This window comes from Ahaetulla prasina, chromosome 3 (genome assembly GCF_028640845.1).
Source record: "Ahaetulla prasina isolate Xishuangbanna chromosome 3, ASM2864084v1, whole genome shotgun sequence".
Classification (NCBI taxonomy): Eukaryota; Metazoa; Chordata; class Lepidosauria; order Squamata; family Colubridae; genus Ahaetulla; species Ahaetulla prasina.
Genome location: NC_080541.1, coordinates 19,250,630 through 19,269,343, shown reverse-complemented (window position 1 = coordinate 19,269,343; position 18,714 = coordinate 19,250,630). Strand labels below are relative to the sequence as shown.

General features: G+C 41.1%; 1 protein-coding gene across 2 annotated transcripts; it reads right to left on the bottom strand.

Moving 5' to 3' along the window:
• Window positions 1–527: 527 nt before the first annotated feature.
• Window positions 528–15,212, bottom strand: KLHL38 (kelch like family member 38). 2 transcript variants are annotated; one of them, XM_058178380.1, is made up of 4 exons: window positions 14,984–15,212; window positions 12,224–13,666; window positions 8,194–8,299; window positions 528–2,048 (listed from the first exon to the last, which is right to left on the bottom strand). In XM_058178380.1, exons 2-4 carry the CDS (start codon window positions 13,571–13,573, stop codon window positions 1,732–1,734), a joined length of 1,773 nt encoding a protein of 590 aa, XP_058034363.1. In that variant the 5' UTR covers window positions 13,574–13,666; window positions 14,984–15,212; the 3' UTR covers window positions 528–1,731. The 2 variants fall into 2 exon arrangements, with proteins under 2 accessions (XP_058034363.1, XP_058034364.1); XM_058178381.1 differs by having other exon boundaries at window positions 12,224–13,576.
• Window positions 15,213–18,714: the final 3,502 nt, after the last annotated feature.

Genomic DNA, 18,714 nt, shown 5'->3' with positions numbered 1-18,714 from the left:
AAATGGGACAAAAGTCACTTAACAAACGTCTCACTTAGCAACATAAATTCTGGGCTCCAATTGTGGTCGTAAACTGAGGACAACCTATAATTGTTATTTAAACTTTTAGACAAGAAGACTGAAAGTGTATTGTCTTTAAAGCATATTGATCATTAATATTATTATTATTTTAACTACTATTGTTAATCTTAGAATTATTATTCGTTTTTTGTAAGTCTAAAATGACTCAGACAATGCGCTGTTCACCAAGCACCTGGGTGTATTTAAAGAATAAATGTATAAAGAAAACTTATATATATATAAAAGTGTTAGATACTGAATATCCTGCTGGGAACTTTGATGGAAAGCATTCTTTCGCTTGACAGCTTCTGAACAATGAATTGGAGGATGACCCACCTCAAAATTGCTGTTCAGCTAGGACTTATTAGAGCGAAAACGATATCCTTTCCATCAAGCTTGCTGTGAAAAGGAAAAAAAAGGCAAGCGAGAGAAAAGAGAGGGACAGATACACCTATATATCTCTGACATTCATTTATTTCAGAATTGCACTGGATCTGTTTAATCCAAAATAATAAAAAAAAAACATACAGTTCATATGCGCATAACATACGAGGCAAATCCTTCTGCATAAAAACATGGTTGTTCCTGAAATTAGGGAACAAAGGGAACAAATTAAAGAATAAAGTGAAAATCTTTAGCAACAAGTTTGGTATATTTGGCAGACATTATACTGCAATCTGGCAAGAGCTTAGTCCAGGATTCAGGAAGCTGTGTGAACCCAGGACATTGGGTTAATGGAGGGAAACCAGGGTTAATCTCTCTGGATAAGTGTACCGTGCCAACGCATCCCAAACACTGTTTTTCTTGTGGCCTGCCAGCGGCCAGCAGAGCCGGCAGCAGAGTAGGACAGTGAGGAGGTTGGGGAGGAACTTGGGCCAGTCTTGGGGGCTGGGGAAAGCTTGGATGAGAGGCAGAGAGGGCCAAGGCCATCTGATAGGTATGTGCACCCTCTGGAGTCTGAAAGCACCAAGGCAGAAGAACAGCGGGAGCCTGTTCCCAGTGTGCGCATGCGCAGAGCTGCCAGATGACAAGAAAAATTAAGAAAACAGGGTCAACTGAGGACCCAGATTGTTGGGGGCAATAAGTTGACTTTGTATATAAATATACAAATAGGATGAAGACTATTGCTAACATAGTGTAAGCCGCCCTGAGTCTTTGGAGAAGGGCGGGATATAAATGCAAATAAAAAAAATAAAATAAAACTTGGGAGGCTTGGAGATGATTGGCCCCTCCCATAAGACATAAAAGAAGGGTGAACGGGATGTGAGCGTTTGCAGGAAGCAATTAGTTCATCTGGCCAATTCAAGATTTGAAAATTCTGTTTGTGACTCTGTGCCAAGTTTGGCCTTGCCCTGCGCCTGGAAATTAGCTCTCTGGCAGCGTTCCACATGAGATAGGTGGGTGTTGATAACCTTCCTCTGAAAGACTGTTTATCAAGCCTTGTGGACTGTAAATGAAAGTAATTTACAGTCATATAAATAAAAGAGATTCTGCGGGACTAAAATTGTGCTTTATACCTTCTAAGGAAGCCTAGGTCAGAACAGCTTTAATCAAATCCTGTATCTGCTATTTGAGGCAAAGAGCTCATTTTACTTCATGTTACGAGTAAAGCATATTCCACTGAATCCATTTTGATGGCTTGGGAAGGGTTGACTAGCATCTTCTCTGCAATTAGGAAAACATTTTCTTTCCATTCCCTTCTCCCAAGAAGTTGCCATAAGGCACACACTGGAGTGTAAGGCATCCATGGTCAAACAGTCTATGGGGTAGTTTCCCCTTTGAACACCAGGTATCGGTCTGAGGGTCATAGCAGTCCAGTGAATCAGAGTCCACGATGGCGTTATCCGGTGTTAGACAGCGGCCCCCGGTCAAATACAGCTTCTCGTTGATGGCGGCTACCCCATGGTGCATCCGCCTTTCCTTCATGTCTGCGCACTTCACAAATTTATTGTCCTTGGTATCATAAGCAATTACTCTTCGGGTGTATCCTAAGGGAAAACCAAAAATAATGAAAATTGTGAAATTCGTAAGCCACAGGCTCAGCAGGAATGAATGGAAGGGAAGGGCAATGGAAACCAGATAGTCCTCAACTTATGACTACAATTGGGCCCAGAATTTCTGTTGCTCAGCGAGACCGTTGTTAAGTGAATTTTGCCCCATTTTACAACCTGTCTTGTCGCAGTTGTTAAGTGAATCACGGCAGTTGTTAAATTGGTAACTAGGTTGTTAAATGAATCTGGTTTCCCCATGGACTTTGCTCGTCAGAAAGTTGCAAGAGGGAATCACGTGACCCTGGGACACTGCAACCGTCATAAATATGAGTCAATGGCCAAGCGTCTGAATTTTGATCATGTGACCATGGGGATGCTACAACGGTCGTAAGAGTGAAAAATGGTTGTAAGTCACTTTTTTCAATACTTTGTTGTAACTGTGAATGGCCACTAAACAAATGGTTGTAAGTCGAGGACTACCAGTAGTAGGAATTGGGGGCTCACTTGGGCAGTTAGCAGCATCATAAACCTTGACAAAGCAAGTTGCTCTACCCGAATTCTTTTTTAATCTGGATTCTTGTGTTGAACAGAGGAACAAACTCCCCCCTGGTTTACGTCAAATTTCTGACCTTCGGACTTTTCGCCGCGAACTGAAAACATATTTGTTTGTTCGTGCAGGGCTTTCTTAAATTGTTTAATTTTAAATTTTAAATTTTCTCTCTGGTTTTAATTGGGGTTTTTAGATTCATAATTCTTAACTATTTCGGCCATACTGTATAATAAGTTTTTTAAATTGTATTTTAACTGTATATTGTTCTTTTTTTATCCTGGCTGTACACCGCCCTGAGTCCTTTGGGAGAAGGGCGGTTTATAAATCCAATAAATAATAATAATAATAATAATAATCAAACTCAATGCAGTGGCATCCGTAGAGTTTGTGTGTCATCATCACCAGCAAAATGGCGGGAGGAGTTTTGCAATGGAAACTCCACCTAGTGTGATTTAGGTCATGATGCACCACCTGCCATATTGCTTTGACACTCCCCCCAGCTTACGCGTACACCTCCCTGACTCAGTGGCCTAAATGACCGCTTACAAATAATATTACTGTATTCTCTGCTCTTCTGATTCATTCTTTCCATGGCAACAACCATATTATTATTGTCTTCCCTTGTGTGGTTTGGAGTCAGACTTGTTGCACCATATGACAGTCCCGGGAATGTGAAGAGAGGCAGCTACGATTGAGTCAAATAAATCCGGAATCTCCAACCTTGATCCCTTTAAGACTCGTGGACTTCAACTCCCAGAGTTCCTCAGTCAGCTTTGCTGGCTGAGGAACTCTGGGAGTTGAAGTCCACGAGTCTTAAAGTTGACAAGGTTGGAGACCCCTGAAATAAATAATAGTTCATACACTAGGTTGTGGGCTGCTATGAAAAATGTAGGCAGGGCCAGGCCAATTTGGGGAGGTGGGTTCAGAAGTATAACGGGCAAAGTAGCAGAATCTACCACCCCCTCTTTTCAAGTCCCACAAGTCCCCTTATCCTATTGTGGCTTGGAAGGCCAGCAACAGTTACAGATGGTCCTCCACTTATGACAGTTCATTCACCATTCAAAGTTACAACAGCTCTGGGGAAAAAGTGGCTTACGACCGTGTTTCACACTTACAACCGTTGCAACATCCCCATGGTCACGTGGTCAAAATTCAGGTGCTTGGCAACTGGTGCATATTTATGACGGTTGCAATGTCGTGGGGTCACGGGATCAGGTTTTGAATCAGAGTGAATCCCCAACCACACCGATAGGAAACCAGAAGAACTGTGGAAGGAACTCAAAGAAATGGTTAAGGATTTGTGTGAAAAGGAACAGAAAATAGGATGAAGCAAACTGGATTTCGGAACAGGCCCCTGAAATTGCCAAGAGAAGAAAAGAGAAGCCGAAGCCAAGAGAAACAAAAATCTTAGGAAGGAATTTAACAAAGAATTTCAGAAGAGGCAAGAGACGGTATTACAATGGTATTTATAAAAACATCAAAAGATGAAACAGACACAGAAAATCAAGGACAGTCTTCCAAAAAAAATCTCCAAACTCAATATAGGATAACAGAGTTGGAAGGGACCTTGGAAGTCTTCTAGTCCAATCCCCTGCACAAGCAGGAGACCTTATACCATTTCAGACAAATGGTTGTCAAATCTCTTCTTGTAACCTTTAGTGCTGGAGCACCACAACTTCATGAGGCACGCTGTTCCCCTGATTAATTGTTCTAGCTGTTAGAAAATGTCTTTTTATTTCTAGGTTGGTTCTCTCCTAGATTAGAAGATGGTTGCACCTCAAACTGGTATTAAAGGGACAAAATAATAATAGAATAGGGTTGGAATTGCCTCTGCCATTTGCTTCTACCAGTAATCTAACTTCTGCTATCTTGTTTTCCTGTGAAACTCCATGCCTGGTACCTGTGTTACTAAGCACCCAGCCCCTCTGTTGCTAAGCACTCAGCCCCTCTGTTCCTTGCTGCACTGCCAAAGGAAGGTATGGGCCGGGGGCCAGAATTGGATACTAAGCTGATGCCTCTGAAGGTATAAAAAGACGCCATACCTTCTCCAAGGTGTTGCCTTTCACTGCATGCTCTTTGTCTGTATGTAGTGGTACTCAGCACTTTTTTGTACAAATTAAAGCTGATATTTTCCCAAGCCTCTTCTTGGGTCTCTCTCTTTGGCATTCTGGTGACCCAACTACATTTTGGGACCTTACAGTATGCTAAAAGATGTCAGTGCACAGATAATAATTGATTCAAAGAAAATGAAAATATATATAGAAGAAATACATTGAAATTCTGTATAGTACAGATGCCAACATCCAATGTACCCTAGGAGATATTCCCTATTTACAAGAATCCCTAGTATAGAAGATAAATTTAGAGGAGCACTTCTGTTACTACTAAACTGGAAAGCTACAGGAATGGATGAAATATTTACAGAAATATGGGAGTCAAGAAAAGAAGAATGAGCGAAGAATGATAAGGTGTCCCCATTGTGACCTCCAAAAAATATCCCATTGAATTTAATCTAAAGCTGGTAAATAGATGTGCAAAGCTATCTCTCAATGCTATTAACTATAAAGCTTTATCATGTGTTGGATCAGCTCAAAACTAATAGAGAACCAGACATAATTGCAGTAAATAATAAGAACTCTATTTAATTCAAGCCAAGTGCCACATTGCTGTGGTTAATAAACTCTGTCTTGTTTTGATCTGATTTATTCATGGGAAACTTGACATATATTAGATGCTTTTTGAAAAATATCAAAAATCTGTTTGTTGTTATTGAGAATTTTCCCCCCCAGTTCCAATTGCTTGATAAGCCAGGAACAACTAGATGTTGTTATGACATACTTACTCGGTAACTGAAAATTTATCGGTAGTAAATCTCTTTGCTTTAAAAGAAAATGAATTATGTTTGAAATTAGATGAAATGTTTGTGCTTTTCCTTAAGTAAACCAAAACGCTTATGGCTTAAACTTGTCCACTGAATCATTGGCACAAAGTTTTAGAGTAAATAAAGGGCAAGGTTTGGGGGTTTTTTTACAAGCTTTCTTGTACATCGCTTCTGTGTTCATATTTTGGTCTTCCTCAGTGGTGGGTTTCAAATTTTTTTACTATCGGTTCTGTGGGTGGGGCTTGGTGGGCGTGGCAGGGGGAGAATACTGTAAAATCTCCATTCCCAGCCCACTCCAGGGAAAGGATATTGCAAAATCCTCATTCCCACCCCACTCTGGGGCCAGCCAGAGGTGGTATTTTTACATCCAGTCAGAATTTTTACTACCGGTTCTCTAAATTACTCAAAATTTCTGCTACCGGTTCTCCAGAACTGGTCAGAACCTGCTGAAACCCACCTCTAGTCTTCCTGCTCTCTCTTGTATAGAACTACATGAAAAATAGTGGCACCAAAAATGGATACTGACATATACTTCTGGAAAACAAGAAATGAATAATAATTTGATTTGCATGAAGGTAATTACCCAGTTGATGTTGCTGATCCCAAAAAATGTGGTGGTGGTGGGGGGGAAACAACATGGTACAGTTAGACTACCAACAACAGTGCATCCCCACATCTTCAGCATATGTTCTTCAAAGACTGAATTTGGTTTAGTTTTCCAAAGAACCTGAAGGCAGGCTAAGACATAATACATGGAGATTTATCAAGGGGAGATCCAACCTAGAACTGAGGAGAAATTTCCTGACAGTGAGAACGATTAGTCAGTGGAATGGCTTGTCTTCAGGAGTTGTGGGTGTTCCATCACTGAAGGTTTTAAAGAAGAGATTGGACAGCCATTTGTCTGGAATGGTGTTAGGGTCTTCTGCTTGAGTGGGCTGGGGGAGGTTGGAGTAGAAGACCTCCAAGGTCCCTCCCAACTCTGTTTTCCTGATTTGTTTTGAGTTCCTAGGCGCTGATTGAAGCTGGCAGCTTCTTCATAGAACCAGGATAAGGATCAATACTGCAGACAGGGAATTTCTACAGATTAAAGGAAGGGCGAAGAGAACTCAGGACAAGTGGGTTTCTCGAGGAAACAGTTTGATGGCTCTTCTGCTTACTAACTCAGTGAAATTAAGCTATTAGGCAGACTATTCTGGGGCTGAACAGGCTTTCAGTGCTCCAAATGTTATAGTCATAAGCAGTGGTGGGATTCAAATAATTTAACAACCGGTTCTCTGCCCTAATGACCGGTTGGGTGGGTGTGGGTGTGGCCATTGTGGGTGTGGCCAGGGGGTGTGACAGGCAGCACTCAGTCTCCTGCACCCCCCTGGGAGCAAAAACGGGCTGCGGGGAGGGAATGCGTCCCCCGCACCCTGTTTTGGGCCTAGGAGGCCTCCCTGAAGCCTCCTGGGAGCAAAAACAGGCTGCCCCCCCATTTTCGGCCTAGGAGGCCTCCCTGCACTTACCTGGGAGCCAAAATAAGGTGCATGAGAACTCCTGGAAGGGGAGGGGCGAGGCGGAACCAGCTAGCAATTTAACTACCGGTTTTCCCGAACCGGCCCGAACCAGATGAATTCCACCACTGATAAGACTTCCACACTTATTTCATGAAGTGCATAGACAGATGCAGGGGTAATTTATTGGAGGGTGAAGAGGTCAAAGATATGATGAATTTTCATCTTGTCCCACACCAACTCCCTGGACTTGGTCTCTGTTTTTCTCCTTAACCTCCAGATCATGATTTTCCTTTGCCTATCCTAATAATAATAACAGAGTTGGAAGGGACCTTGGAGGTCTTCTAGTCCAATCCCCTGCCCAGGCAGGAAACCCTACACCATTTCAGACAAATGGTTATCCAACATCTTCTTAAAAATTTCCAGTGTTGGAGCATTCACAACTTCTGCAGGTAAGTTGTTCCACTTATTAATTGTTCTAACTGTCAGGAAATTTCTCCTTAATTCTAAGTTGCTTCTCTACTTGATTAGTTTTCATCCATTGCTTCTTGTTCTACCCTCAGGTGCTTTGGAGAATAGCTTGACTCCCTCTTCTTTGTGGCAGCCCCTGAGATATTGGAACACTGCTATCATGTCTCCCTTAGTCCTTCTTTTCATTAATCTAGACATACTGAGTTCCTGCAACCCTAGTTGATAGCATCTCCAGGCTGGAAATTATAACAAAAAAGTGTTGTGTTGGCAGTATCTAGGTATGAGATCAAAGTTTCAGAAGTAAAATATGGGGCAAAAATTTGCATATTATCTATAGTAAGTTTGCATAAAATTTGCGGATCATCTATAGTAAATTCCAACTACATTATTTGAAGGTTTTGTCCAAATATTGCTTCTAATGACTCCACTTTTTTCTCTCTATGTTTTGTTTCCTTTTTCAGTTGTCATTCTGAATAAAAGATATGCAAAATTTGCTTGCATCAAGGATCGTAAAGTCCTTCGGTGCTGTATTAAGACGTATTAGTACGTGAAATCGTAGCGAGAGAACAAAACATAAACTGAATTTAATATAAATTACATTCAATGCTATATTGTAATAGATTCCACAAGATATATTCAGACACTCCAGATATAAGGGGGGGGGGAAATCTACACTATAACACCAAGCAGAAAGAAAGTGCTATATTTTGGGACACCTGCACGACAGCAATTCTCCATTTATGTTACCTCCAACAATAAAAATGCGATCTCCAATCAAAACCGCTGGTGCACAGACATTTTTCACCATCCTGGTCTCCATTCGAAACCACATGTTCCTAGACACATGATACACCTGGAAAATATGAAATGGAGGGATTTGACATAAAAGGGCATCTCTAATAATAAATCCATTTTTTAAAAAAAAGTGAAGATATGAAATTAAAATTCTTTATTGGCCAAGTGTGACTAGACACACAAGGAATTTCTCTCCGGTGCATAAACTCTCAGTGTACATACAACAAGAGTGATAGATATGATCACAGTCATACAATAAATATACAATATTTATTTGCACATGGGCTACAATCATTTACCTATTTGGCAAATAGGCACCAAATTTTGAATCCAGATCTAGAAATCTAAGCAAATTAGCAGGTATAATCGTACACCTCACTTGAGTGATTGTCCTAAAACCAATCAATCAATTTCCATCCCCATGTGTTGATTTGCACATGGAACTCCCTAGTCCAGGGGTCTCAAACTCAAGGTCCCTGGGCCGCATCCAACCTACGGGGTGCTTAGATCTGGTCTGCGGGCCGCCTTGGAAACAACGAAGGACTGGCCCGTGGTCCCTCCCGTGAGCCCGGGAGAGAGGCATGCAGCTCTCTGAGGCTCCGTTTTTGCTGGAGAGGGCTGCAAGGCGTTGAGCTGGCCACACCCACCCCAGCCACACCCGCTCGGCTCACCGAGGTCAGAAACAACTCTGATGGAGCCGTCAATGAAATTGAGTTTGACATCCCTGCCCTAGTCCTAGTTCAATTACTTAACTACTATCACATAGGTAGTCCTCGACTTATAACCACAGCTGGAACCCGAATTTCCATTGCTAAGCAAAGCAGTTGTTAAGTGAGTCACAGCTGATCTTAAGACCTTTTTTTGCCACAGTGAATTAAGTTATTAAGTGAATCTGGCTTCCCACATTGACTTGGCTTGTTGGAAGCCAGCATGGGTAAGTCACAGACGGCAATGATATGACCCCTAGCAAGCAGCAACTGTCACACATGCCGATTGCCACACGCCTGAATTTGGATCACGTGATCATAGGGAAGCTGTGACAGTCATAAGTGCGAGGATTGGTTACAAGTCACTTTTTTCAGTGCCGTTGCAACTTTGGTCACTAAACGAATGGTTGTAAGTCGACAGCTTACCTGTATACTGCTTTTAGCTTACAGGATGGAAACTAAAACAGATGTGTACTTAACTGTCATTTAAATGCACAAGAAATTGAATGATGCTTGAATATTCAGCTCCATCCTCATTTGTGTCTGTGCCCAGCTATTTGTGTCTGTTGTCTAGATTCAAGCACACACACAATTTAATACCTGTGTTCAGGGGTGAAATGTAACATTTGTTGCTACCGGATCTGTTGGCGTGGCTTGGTGGTGGTGGGTAATGTGACTGGGTAATGTGACTGGGTGAGCGTGGCCAACTTTTTTTTTTTTTTTTACTTTTAAAAGCATTTTTTCTATAATCTCTTCGGCTGAAGATCGCCAGAGGGAAAAAAGCTTTTAAAGTCTTCTGAAGATCCCAGCTGAGTTGCCTGATCGCCAGAACTTTTTAAAAGCATTTTTTTTTACATCCTCTTCGGCCGAAGAAGTTGTAAAAAAGCGCTTTTAAAAGGTTCTGGTGATCAGGCAACTCAGCTGGGATCGCCAGAGGAGCCTTTTAAAAGCTTTTTTTTTTTACAACTGCTTCAGCCAAAGAGGTTGTAGAAAAAATGCTTTTAAAGAGTTCTGACAATCCCAGCTGAGCCATGCGATCATCAGAGGGTTTTTTTTTTACTTTTAAAAGCATTTTTTCGGCCGAAGAAAAAATGCTTTTAAAAGTAAAAAAAAAACAACCCTCTGATGATCATGCTGCTCAGCTGGGGCGGGGGGTGGCAGAGATTTTTGCCAGCAGTTCTCCGTAACACCTGCCGCCATCACTACCGGATTGGGCGATCTGGTCCGAACAGGGAGCATTTCACCCCTGCCTGTGTTTCCCCGAAAACAAACCCCTGTCTTATATTTTTTTGAACCCCGAAATAAGCGCTTGGCCTTATTTTCAGGAAGGTTTTATTATTTTGGAGTGTGTGGAGCAAGACGGGGCTCCTTTTGCCGTCTTACCTGATTTCCAACTCTGTCTCCCTAACTCGAATCAGAGGAAATGGCAGGGACCAGCTGCGCATGCATTTAAATATTTTTGGGGAGGGCTTATTTTCAGGGGGAGGCTTATTTTAGCGCATGCGCTCAAAAGCCCAATTGGGCTTATTATCAGGGGATGTCTTATTTTCGGGGAAACAGGATACCATTCAGCAGCTGAGAAATGAAGAGAATGCCAGAGCTTGTTTTAAAGTCTTATTAGTGCATTGTTAGCTGTTGTATAAACATAATGAGAAAGTCAACAGTTAATGTATCTTGCGAGCTATTTAACTGAAACCCGAATCATGATAGCCACCCAATGCTGATACAACCTTTGCAATGGACATCTGGAATTGCCTAACTTTTTTTTTTAATGACCACCCATGACTAAAAGAACATCTGGCATAGAAACAGTTTGCCTTTTAAGAAACCAAATATTTGAACATATCACTGTATATTATAAAAGGGGCAGCCACCTTCATATCCTCGTTTTCTGTAAACTTCAGCCAGCATAGCCACTGAATGATTATAGGAGTGAAAATAAAATGCATAAAGGCACAAAGCTGAGAAAAGATGGCTTAAGAGAATTCAAGGTTTAAAATTGGAAAAGACTGGTGAAATATAGATAATGTAATCCTAAATTTGAGTTCGTAGAAACAAATCCTGTGCTCAGATAACAAATTGTTTCTGAGAAAATCATCTTCATTAAGCTTGGAAATACAGAATTTTGGAAAGAAAGAATCAAACCAAGTTTAGCTAACCTGCCCTCTTTTTTTTTACTAATCTGGTTGAAATCATGGAGTTGATTTCCTGTGCTTGACCCTTGGGCTCTGTGAAGGCACTCATGAGCCCATGAAGCAGGCCGGAAAATATTGATTTGGTCTTATGTTGCTAACTTCTAACCGTTTGCAGCTACAGAAGTGTATAAATATAAAATGGAATGTATTTTAACAACGGACATGGTGCGATGGTTGAACTGTGGATTTTGAAAGCCAGGTTAGATGATCTTCTAAGTATAATGGAGTTAGGGATGGTGAGATAGGTTGGGTCTAAACCAGGTGTCTCCAACCTTGGCAACTTTAAGACTTGTGGACTTCAACTCAGCAAAGCTGGCTGAGGAATTCTGGGAGTTGAAGTCCACAAGTCTTAAAGCTGACAAGGTTGGAGACCCCTGGTCTAAACAATCAAGATGGCAGCCACAAACATATGACTGAAGCCCCACCCCAATGTACTGATCCCTGAAGGACCAGCCTCTCTTTGGCTCTTGTAGCCAATAAGAACAATGGGGCAGGATTCCTATTTCACAGTTGCAGCCACCATCTTGTTGTTGTTTTTGCTTCTGTCCCTTCCGTAGATGCCCTTGGATGCAACCACTCTAACTAGTCCTTCTCTTTGTTAAACTGACATTGGACATTGGACACTCACATTTGCAATTGTTCCCAAAATTAGCCTTTGACATGCATCTGGATTCATTTGCATTACAAACACACACACACACAAACACACACACATCCATCCTGCAATATTTATGCCACTCTAGATTGCATGTGGCAAGTAATGGTGGGGCCTCTTCGTAAAATAATGTTGTGGCTGTTGCTAAAGCTCTTAACAGCAAAATGTTTGCCTGTATAAATAAAAAGGGATTTTTATGTGGTTTTCAACAGATGGAAATTTCAGCTTAGCCAACGAGTTTGGTTATCCACTGCATGGCTTCCCAATGGATTCTCAAAATAACGGCTAGGTTTTTCTATTTCCTGCTGAGGATATTTTCTTAGCAAAGCCTAGGAATAGCCCAGAAGCTTTGAACCAAAGGCCAGGCATGGCTGGAAGCATGCAATTGAGATAGCCCAGATGAGATGATCAAGAATGGGAATTACCTGTATTAGCCTGACTGGGTTTTGCATCAAGTCTTCTCCCCCAAACAGGTAGAGTCTTTGGTCTTTGGCAGATACAGCAGGATGCAGAACCGCAGTGGGAATATTTGCCATGTCTTCCCAAACGTTGTAGATGCTATCATACCTCTCCATGGAATTTAAGATTTCCTGGTTCACGCCGATGCCTCCGATGGCAAAGATATAGTTTTTGTAGGCCACACTTCTATGGGAATAGCGTGCCGTTAACATGGGCTCTATCAGCCTCCATTGATTCAGTTTGAGTGAGAAGATGTAAACGTTACAGCTGACTTGGTCCCTCCCGTTACCTACAGGAATTCCCCCCAGAAGATAGACATTACTGTGCAGACTCACTGCCGAGGCCTTGTAGAGGCGGGTTGGATACTTGGCAAGGCTCAACCATTGGTTTGCGTTCTCATCATATAGCAAGACGTCTCTTGTAGTTTGTTGATTGTCTTTGCGACCACCGATTAAGAGGAGGAACTCCCGACATGAATAGCGCCGGGGAACATGCCAGAGGGGTTTGACATCAGGGGCACTGACACTATACAGCGAAAACATCTGCTTATTTGCAAGTTCTAGGATATTTTGACAGGCGGGGGATGACTGAATGAGAGAGTCGTTGGCTATGAAGCGGAAGAAGAATGTGGGATGGACGTACTGAAGCCTCACTTTTTGGAACAAGTCTTGAATATAGCCTTGTCGTGCTTGAAGGTCATGCCTTACCCAGACTATGATAGCCTCAAAAACCTGCTCCTCTTCACCGCAAAGCTCGTCATTCCCAAGATAGTCTATCAACTCTAACACGCAAAGTTCTTTCAGGTCTTCCGAAGTGGCTACTTCAGGGAAACACCTCAGAGCCATTGCTTTCGCTTTCTGATTAAGATCCTGACAATGGAGGATTTCAGAAAGCCTTCTTAGGCTAAGGCAGTTTTCTGGAGAAAGCTGATCCTGGAGGTAAGCCGAACAGGCCTCAAAGAGCTTCATGTACTGAAGCATGGAAGACATCTCCATGAGACTCAGAATGTTCTCGGCAGTCATGAGTATCTCTCCCGTGTAGACGTAAAGGATAATCGAATGCAGAACGCTGGAGTCCATTCCTTGGAGGTTGACTTTTTCCTGGATGCTCTCCTTAAAGTTGTTACAGAACATGGCCTTGAAATAGGGGCTGCTTGAGACAAGAACATTCTTGTGGCAAGGAATTTCAATGTCGTTTGTGCACAGAAGGACGTCGGTTAGGATCCGGTTTTGTCTCAAGACGTTCAGCTGCTTGAGGAGATCAGATGAAAAATCTTGGTCTCTGAACAAGAGGCCTTGGAGAGCGTTTTCTTCCATGATCTAAACAGCATCCAAAGGAAAATTCTTAGGGTGACGGTATCAAAAATTCCTCGGGGTGCAATGCAAAAATCCCCTCGAAATATTGTCCATCTGTTACAGAATGGAAAAAACAGCTGCTTACACCAACAAATTACAGGTAGTCCTTGACTTATAACAGTTTGTTTAGTGACCGCTCAAAATTAACAACGGCACTGAAAAAAGTGACTTATGACCGTTTTTCACTTTCAGGACCGTTTCCGCAGCATCCCCATGGTCATGTGATCAAAATTCAGACGCTTGGCAACTGATTCATATTTATGACGTTTGCAGTGTCCCCCTTGGCGTCACGTGATCCTTTTGCGACCTTTTGACCAACAAATTCAAAGGGAGAGCCAGATTCACTTAACAACCATGTTACTCAGTTAATAATGGCAGTGATCCACTTAATAACCGAGGCAAGAAAGGTCATAAAAATGGAGCAAAACTTACTTAACAGCTGCCTCGCTTAGTAACAAAAATTTTGGGCTCAATTGTGGCCGTAAGTCGAGGAGTATCTGTATCACATTCCTCTTACAAAATAAACCTGATATTGAATTCCAGTTCTAGGCTTCTAATAGCCCAATGAGTTAAAAATAGATTTTTAAAAAATGTTTTGAAATGCTTTCAGTAATCAGGGATTCAAGACCAAAGCAAAAAAAAAAAAAATTGTTCATAAGGAAGAAACTCTTTAAAACTTCTACCCACCCCCAACCAAAAAAAGAACCATAGTCATTTCTAAAGAATGTAACTTTGCAGAACAACACAATAAACAAAACTAAATTGTGCTGGGAATCTATAGGGAAAATCTTTTTTTTTTTTTACTGTGAATTACTTTGCTTTCAGAATAACAGAGTTGGGAGGGACCTTGTAGGTCATCTAGTCTAACCCCCCCCCCCGCTCAAGCAGGAGACCCTACACCATTTCTGACCGATGGAAGTCCAGTCTCTTCTTGAAAGCTTCCAGTGATGATTTCAGATCAGTCCCAAACAGGGATTTGTTTTCTTTGCATGATTTCAAAGTTTGCTAAAACATTATCCCCAAGTCTATAGTTATACTCAGCTGTACTGTGTACACCCACGATAAAATGCACCCATGCATAGCTTTTCTTTCTCAATGCATCAGTTTTGGTTCCGACTGCACCACAAAACAACACTAGGTCATAGAAAAGCCTTCTACTTTTTTAAAGAGGACAACAGCTGCCAGCCCACCTCCACCCCATCACCCCATCCTTCAATGAATTGTACAGAACATAACCAGCATATTGCACGGAGAGAGGCTTAAAAACCCAACAACCCGGCTGCTACACCCCAAAGCAAATTTCTCCAAGATCTAACGGCTTTTGTTTGTAGCAAAAAAAAATAATATATGGGGGCAGGCAGATCTGTTTACCTTAATCCTTTCCCAACCTTCAGTGGCTCTGGCTTGTTTATTCTCTGCTGAAACTCTCCATGCCTATAACAACTTGCCTCGGAAGATTAATGTTTGAAAAGCAGAGGGAGAGGAAGCTATGAAACCTCCCTATATTATTCTTTCGCCGTTTGAAGGATTCATTGGGGATGGTTTCTAGGTTTGTTTAGCATCACAGGAGCTGCCCTTGCTCTTCCAGGGGTGGTTAGCGAGGTACCACAACACAGCACTGTGTACATTCCTGAGCTAAGAATAGCGAACCTGGTTCCTTTCCCCCCAGTGTTGCTACATGTGACTTTCCAATTGCTTGCTCTAGCAACCAAGGGGACGCAACTCTGCTCTGCCAAGAAGCGCTCTTGTGCCAAAAGTTTGCAAATGAAAATAGAAGGGGAGATTAGGGATGGGACATTGGCCAAAGGCCTGGCTAAGAGGAGGAAGAGGGCCCAGAGGTTAGTAACGCTAAAGGGCATAAACAATTCGAAGCTTCTAGAAGGCGCTTCTCGCTGTTTGTTTGTCCCATGTTAACCCATCTTTCCTCTACTTGTTGGTCTGTTAGGGAGGAGGTTAACTAACTTAGCAGATCAGGGGAATGATGTAGATTTTATATACTTAAGGTAAAAATAAAGGTTCCCCTCGCATGTATGTGCTAGTTATTCTCGACTCTAGGGGACGGTGCTCATCTCCGTTTCAAAGCCAAAGAGCCAGCGCTGTCCGAAGATGTCTGGGTGGTCATGTAGCCGGCATGACTCAACGCCAAAGGCGCACGGAACACTGTTACCTTCCCACCAAAGGTGGTCCCTCTTTTCCTACTTGCATTTTTTATGTGCTTTCGACCTGCTAGGTTGGCAGAAACTGGCACAAGTAACGAGAGCTCATCCCATTACGCGGCACTAGGGATTCGAACCACTGAACTGCTGATCTTTTTGATCGACAAGCCCAGCATCTTAGCCACTGAGCCGCCACTTCCCTCTTGAGCCACTGCATCCCTCTTTTATATTCTTAGATCTCAGCAAAGTCATGAAATTCTCTTTGATAAAAGCGTAAAGCACGGACTAGATCAGTGGTTTTCAAATTTGACAACTTTAAGATGTGACTTCAACTCCCAGAATTCCCCAGTCAGTCATGTCACTTTTTTTCAGTGTATTGTAACTTCAAATGGTCATTAAACAAACTGTTGTGAGTCAAGGACTACCAATATATTTAACTACCAAAGAAAAAATGGAATATGACAGCTGTTTCAAACATCTGAATTGTCACTTAGAAAAGTGAATAGATTTATTCTCTATCACCCTGGAAGTCAATCCCAGAACCAAGGGATTAAAACTACAAAAGATTCCAGTTAGACATCAGGAGGAACATCCTAACTGGTCAATCTGAAACATGTGGACACGTGAAATGTTGAAATGTCCTTTACTGGAATCTTCAAACACAGGCCAGATGGACACCTGTCAGAGATGCTCTGAAGAATTCTTCATAAAGCAGGAAGTCCTTCCACCTCTATGATTCAAATGTGTGAATTACTACTCCAGAGGAAACCCTTAGTAGTAAATTCCCGTGTTAGTAAGAATTGGAAGAAACAATTTTCAAAATTCTTTCCAATCCCTACATTCTAGTGTACGGTGGTTGCCAAAGAAATATGAGCTGTGTGGGATAATAATTGTTATTTTTTATTTATTTATTTATTTATTTATTTATTTATTTTGTCACAGCAGTATATATAAGCATAAGCATGAAAATAACTATATAATATATAAGCATATATATAAGCATAAGTATGTAATAACTATATTAATTGGATATAGTTTTTAGTTTTATATATTTTAAAGTTTTAGGCCAATTATGTAATAAGTTTTTTAATTTGCATTTTAATTGTATACTGTACTGTTTGTTTTACCTTGGCTGTACACCGCCCTGAGTCCTTCGGGAGAAGGGGGGTATAAAAATTGAATTAATAATAATAATAATAATAATAATAATAATAATAATAATAATAATAATAATAATAATAATAATAATAACGAAAGGAAACAATAGGACAGGAACAGTAGGCACGTTTGTGCTCTTATGCACTCCCCTTACAGACCTCTTAGGGTGAGGTCAATAGTAGAGTTTTTGGTTAAAGCTTTTGGGATTTTGAGAAGAAACTACAGAGTCAGGTAGTGTGTTCCAAGCGTTAACAACTCTGTTACAAAAGTCATATTTTCTGCAATCAAGAGTGGAGCGGTTCACATTAAGCTTAAATCTATTGTGTGCTCTTGTATTGTTGTGATTGAAGCTGAAGTAGTCTTTGACAGGAAGGATATTGCAATAGATGATTCTATGAGTTAAACACAGGCCCTGTTGAAGGCGGTGGAGTTCTAAGTTTTCTAAACCCAAGATTTCAAGTCTGGTGGCATAAGGTATTTTGTTGTATTCAGAGGAGTGGAGAACTCTTCTTGTAAAATATTTCTGGACTCATTCAATTGTACTGATGTCTGAAATGTGGTATGGGTTCCAGGCAGGCGAGCTGTATTCAAGAATTGGTCTAGCAAATGTTTTATAAGCTCTGGTTAGTAATGTAGTGTTTCTGGAGAAGAAGCTACGCAAGATTAGGTTTACAACTCTTAGAGCCTTTTTTGCTATGTAGTTGCAGTAGGCTCTGGCACTTAGATCATTGGATATGAAAACTCCACAGTCTTTAACAGGGTGGGGGTAATCTGTAAGGTAATGTCCATTGAGTTTGTATTTTGTGTTTAGATTCTTTTTTCCAATGTGTAAGACAGAGCATTTGCTGGTTGAGATTTGGAGTTGCCAAGTTTTTGACCATTCTGACACAATGTTAGAAGCATCCTAATTCAAAATAAGCAGAGTTTTAAAGACTCTTTTATAAGACAGACACAGACTTCAGAGGATAATTAGAACTGAAGAAAAAACAATGGCTACCAACCTGCCTTCCATTGAGAACCCGTATACTGCACGAGTCAAAAAGAGGGCTGTGAAAATATTTATAGACCCCTCGCATCTTGGACATAAACTGTTTCAACTCCTACCCTCAAAATGACGCTATAGAGCACTGCACACCAAGACAACTAGACACAAGAACAGTTTTTCCCAAACGCCATCACTCTGCTAAACAAATAATTCCCTCAACACTGTCAAACTATTTACTATTAATCTTCTCATCGTTTCCATCACCCATCTCCTCCCACTTATGGCTGTATGACTGTAACTTTGTTGCTTGTATCCTTACGATTTATATTGACTGTTTCCTAATATGATTTGATTGCTTATTTGTACCCTATGACTAACATTAAGTGTTGTACCTTATGATTCTTGACAAATGTATCTTTTCTTTTATGTATACTGAGAGCATATGTACCAAAGACAAATACCTTGTGTGTCCAATCACACTAAGCCAATAAAGAATTCTATTCTATTCTATTCTATTCTATTCTATTCTATTCTATTCTATTCTATTCTATACTATACTATTCTAGTCTGGAAGAGGTAAATCAAACAGATAAACAAACAGAAAGATCTGTAAACTTTACATCCTATTAAACAGAGATATCTTTTTACTACCTGTGGCAAGTGGATATTTTTCCCAAGACAAACCAACAAGGATATTTCTGAGTGCTTGGATGAGAAAAAGCTATTTGTTTTTCAAACTGTAATGTGCTATAAATGATATATCATGGGTAAGCAAGCTGCCCAAAAACATTGTGGGATAACAT

Excerpts from the sequence above, each read along its gene's own strand:
- KLHL38 (XM_058178380.1), bottom strand. The coding sequence starts at position 13,573 with ATGGAAGAAAACGCTCTCCAAGGCCTCTTGTTCAGAGACCAAGATTTT. Across the intron at positions 8,300-12,223 it reads ACCCAGTCAGGCTAATACAG|GTGTATCATGTGTCTAGGAA; the intron begins GTAATTCCCATT and ends CATATTTTCCAG. Across the intron at positions 2,049-8,193 it reads TCGCATTTTTATTGTTGGAG|GATACACCCGAAGAGTAATT; the intron begins GTAACATAAATG and ends GTTTTCCCTTAG.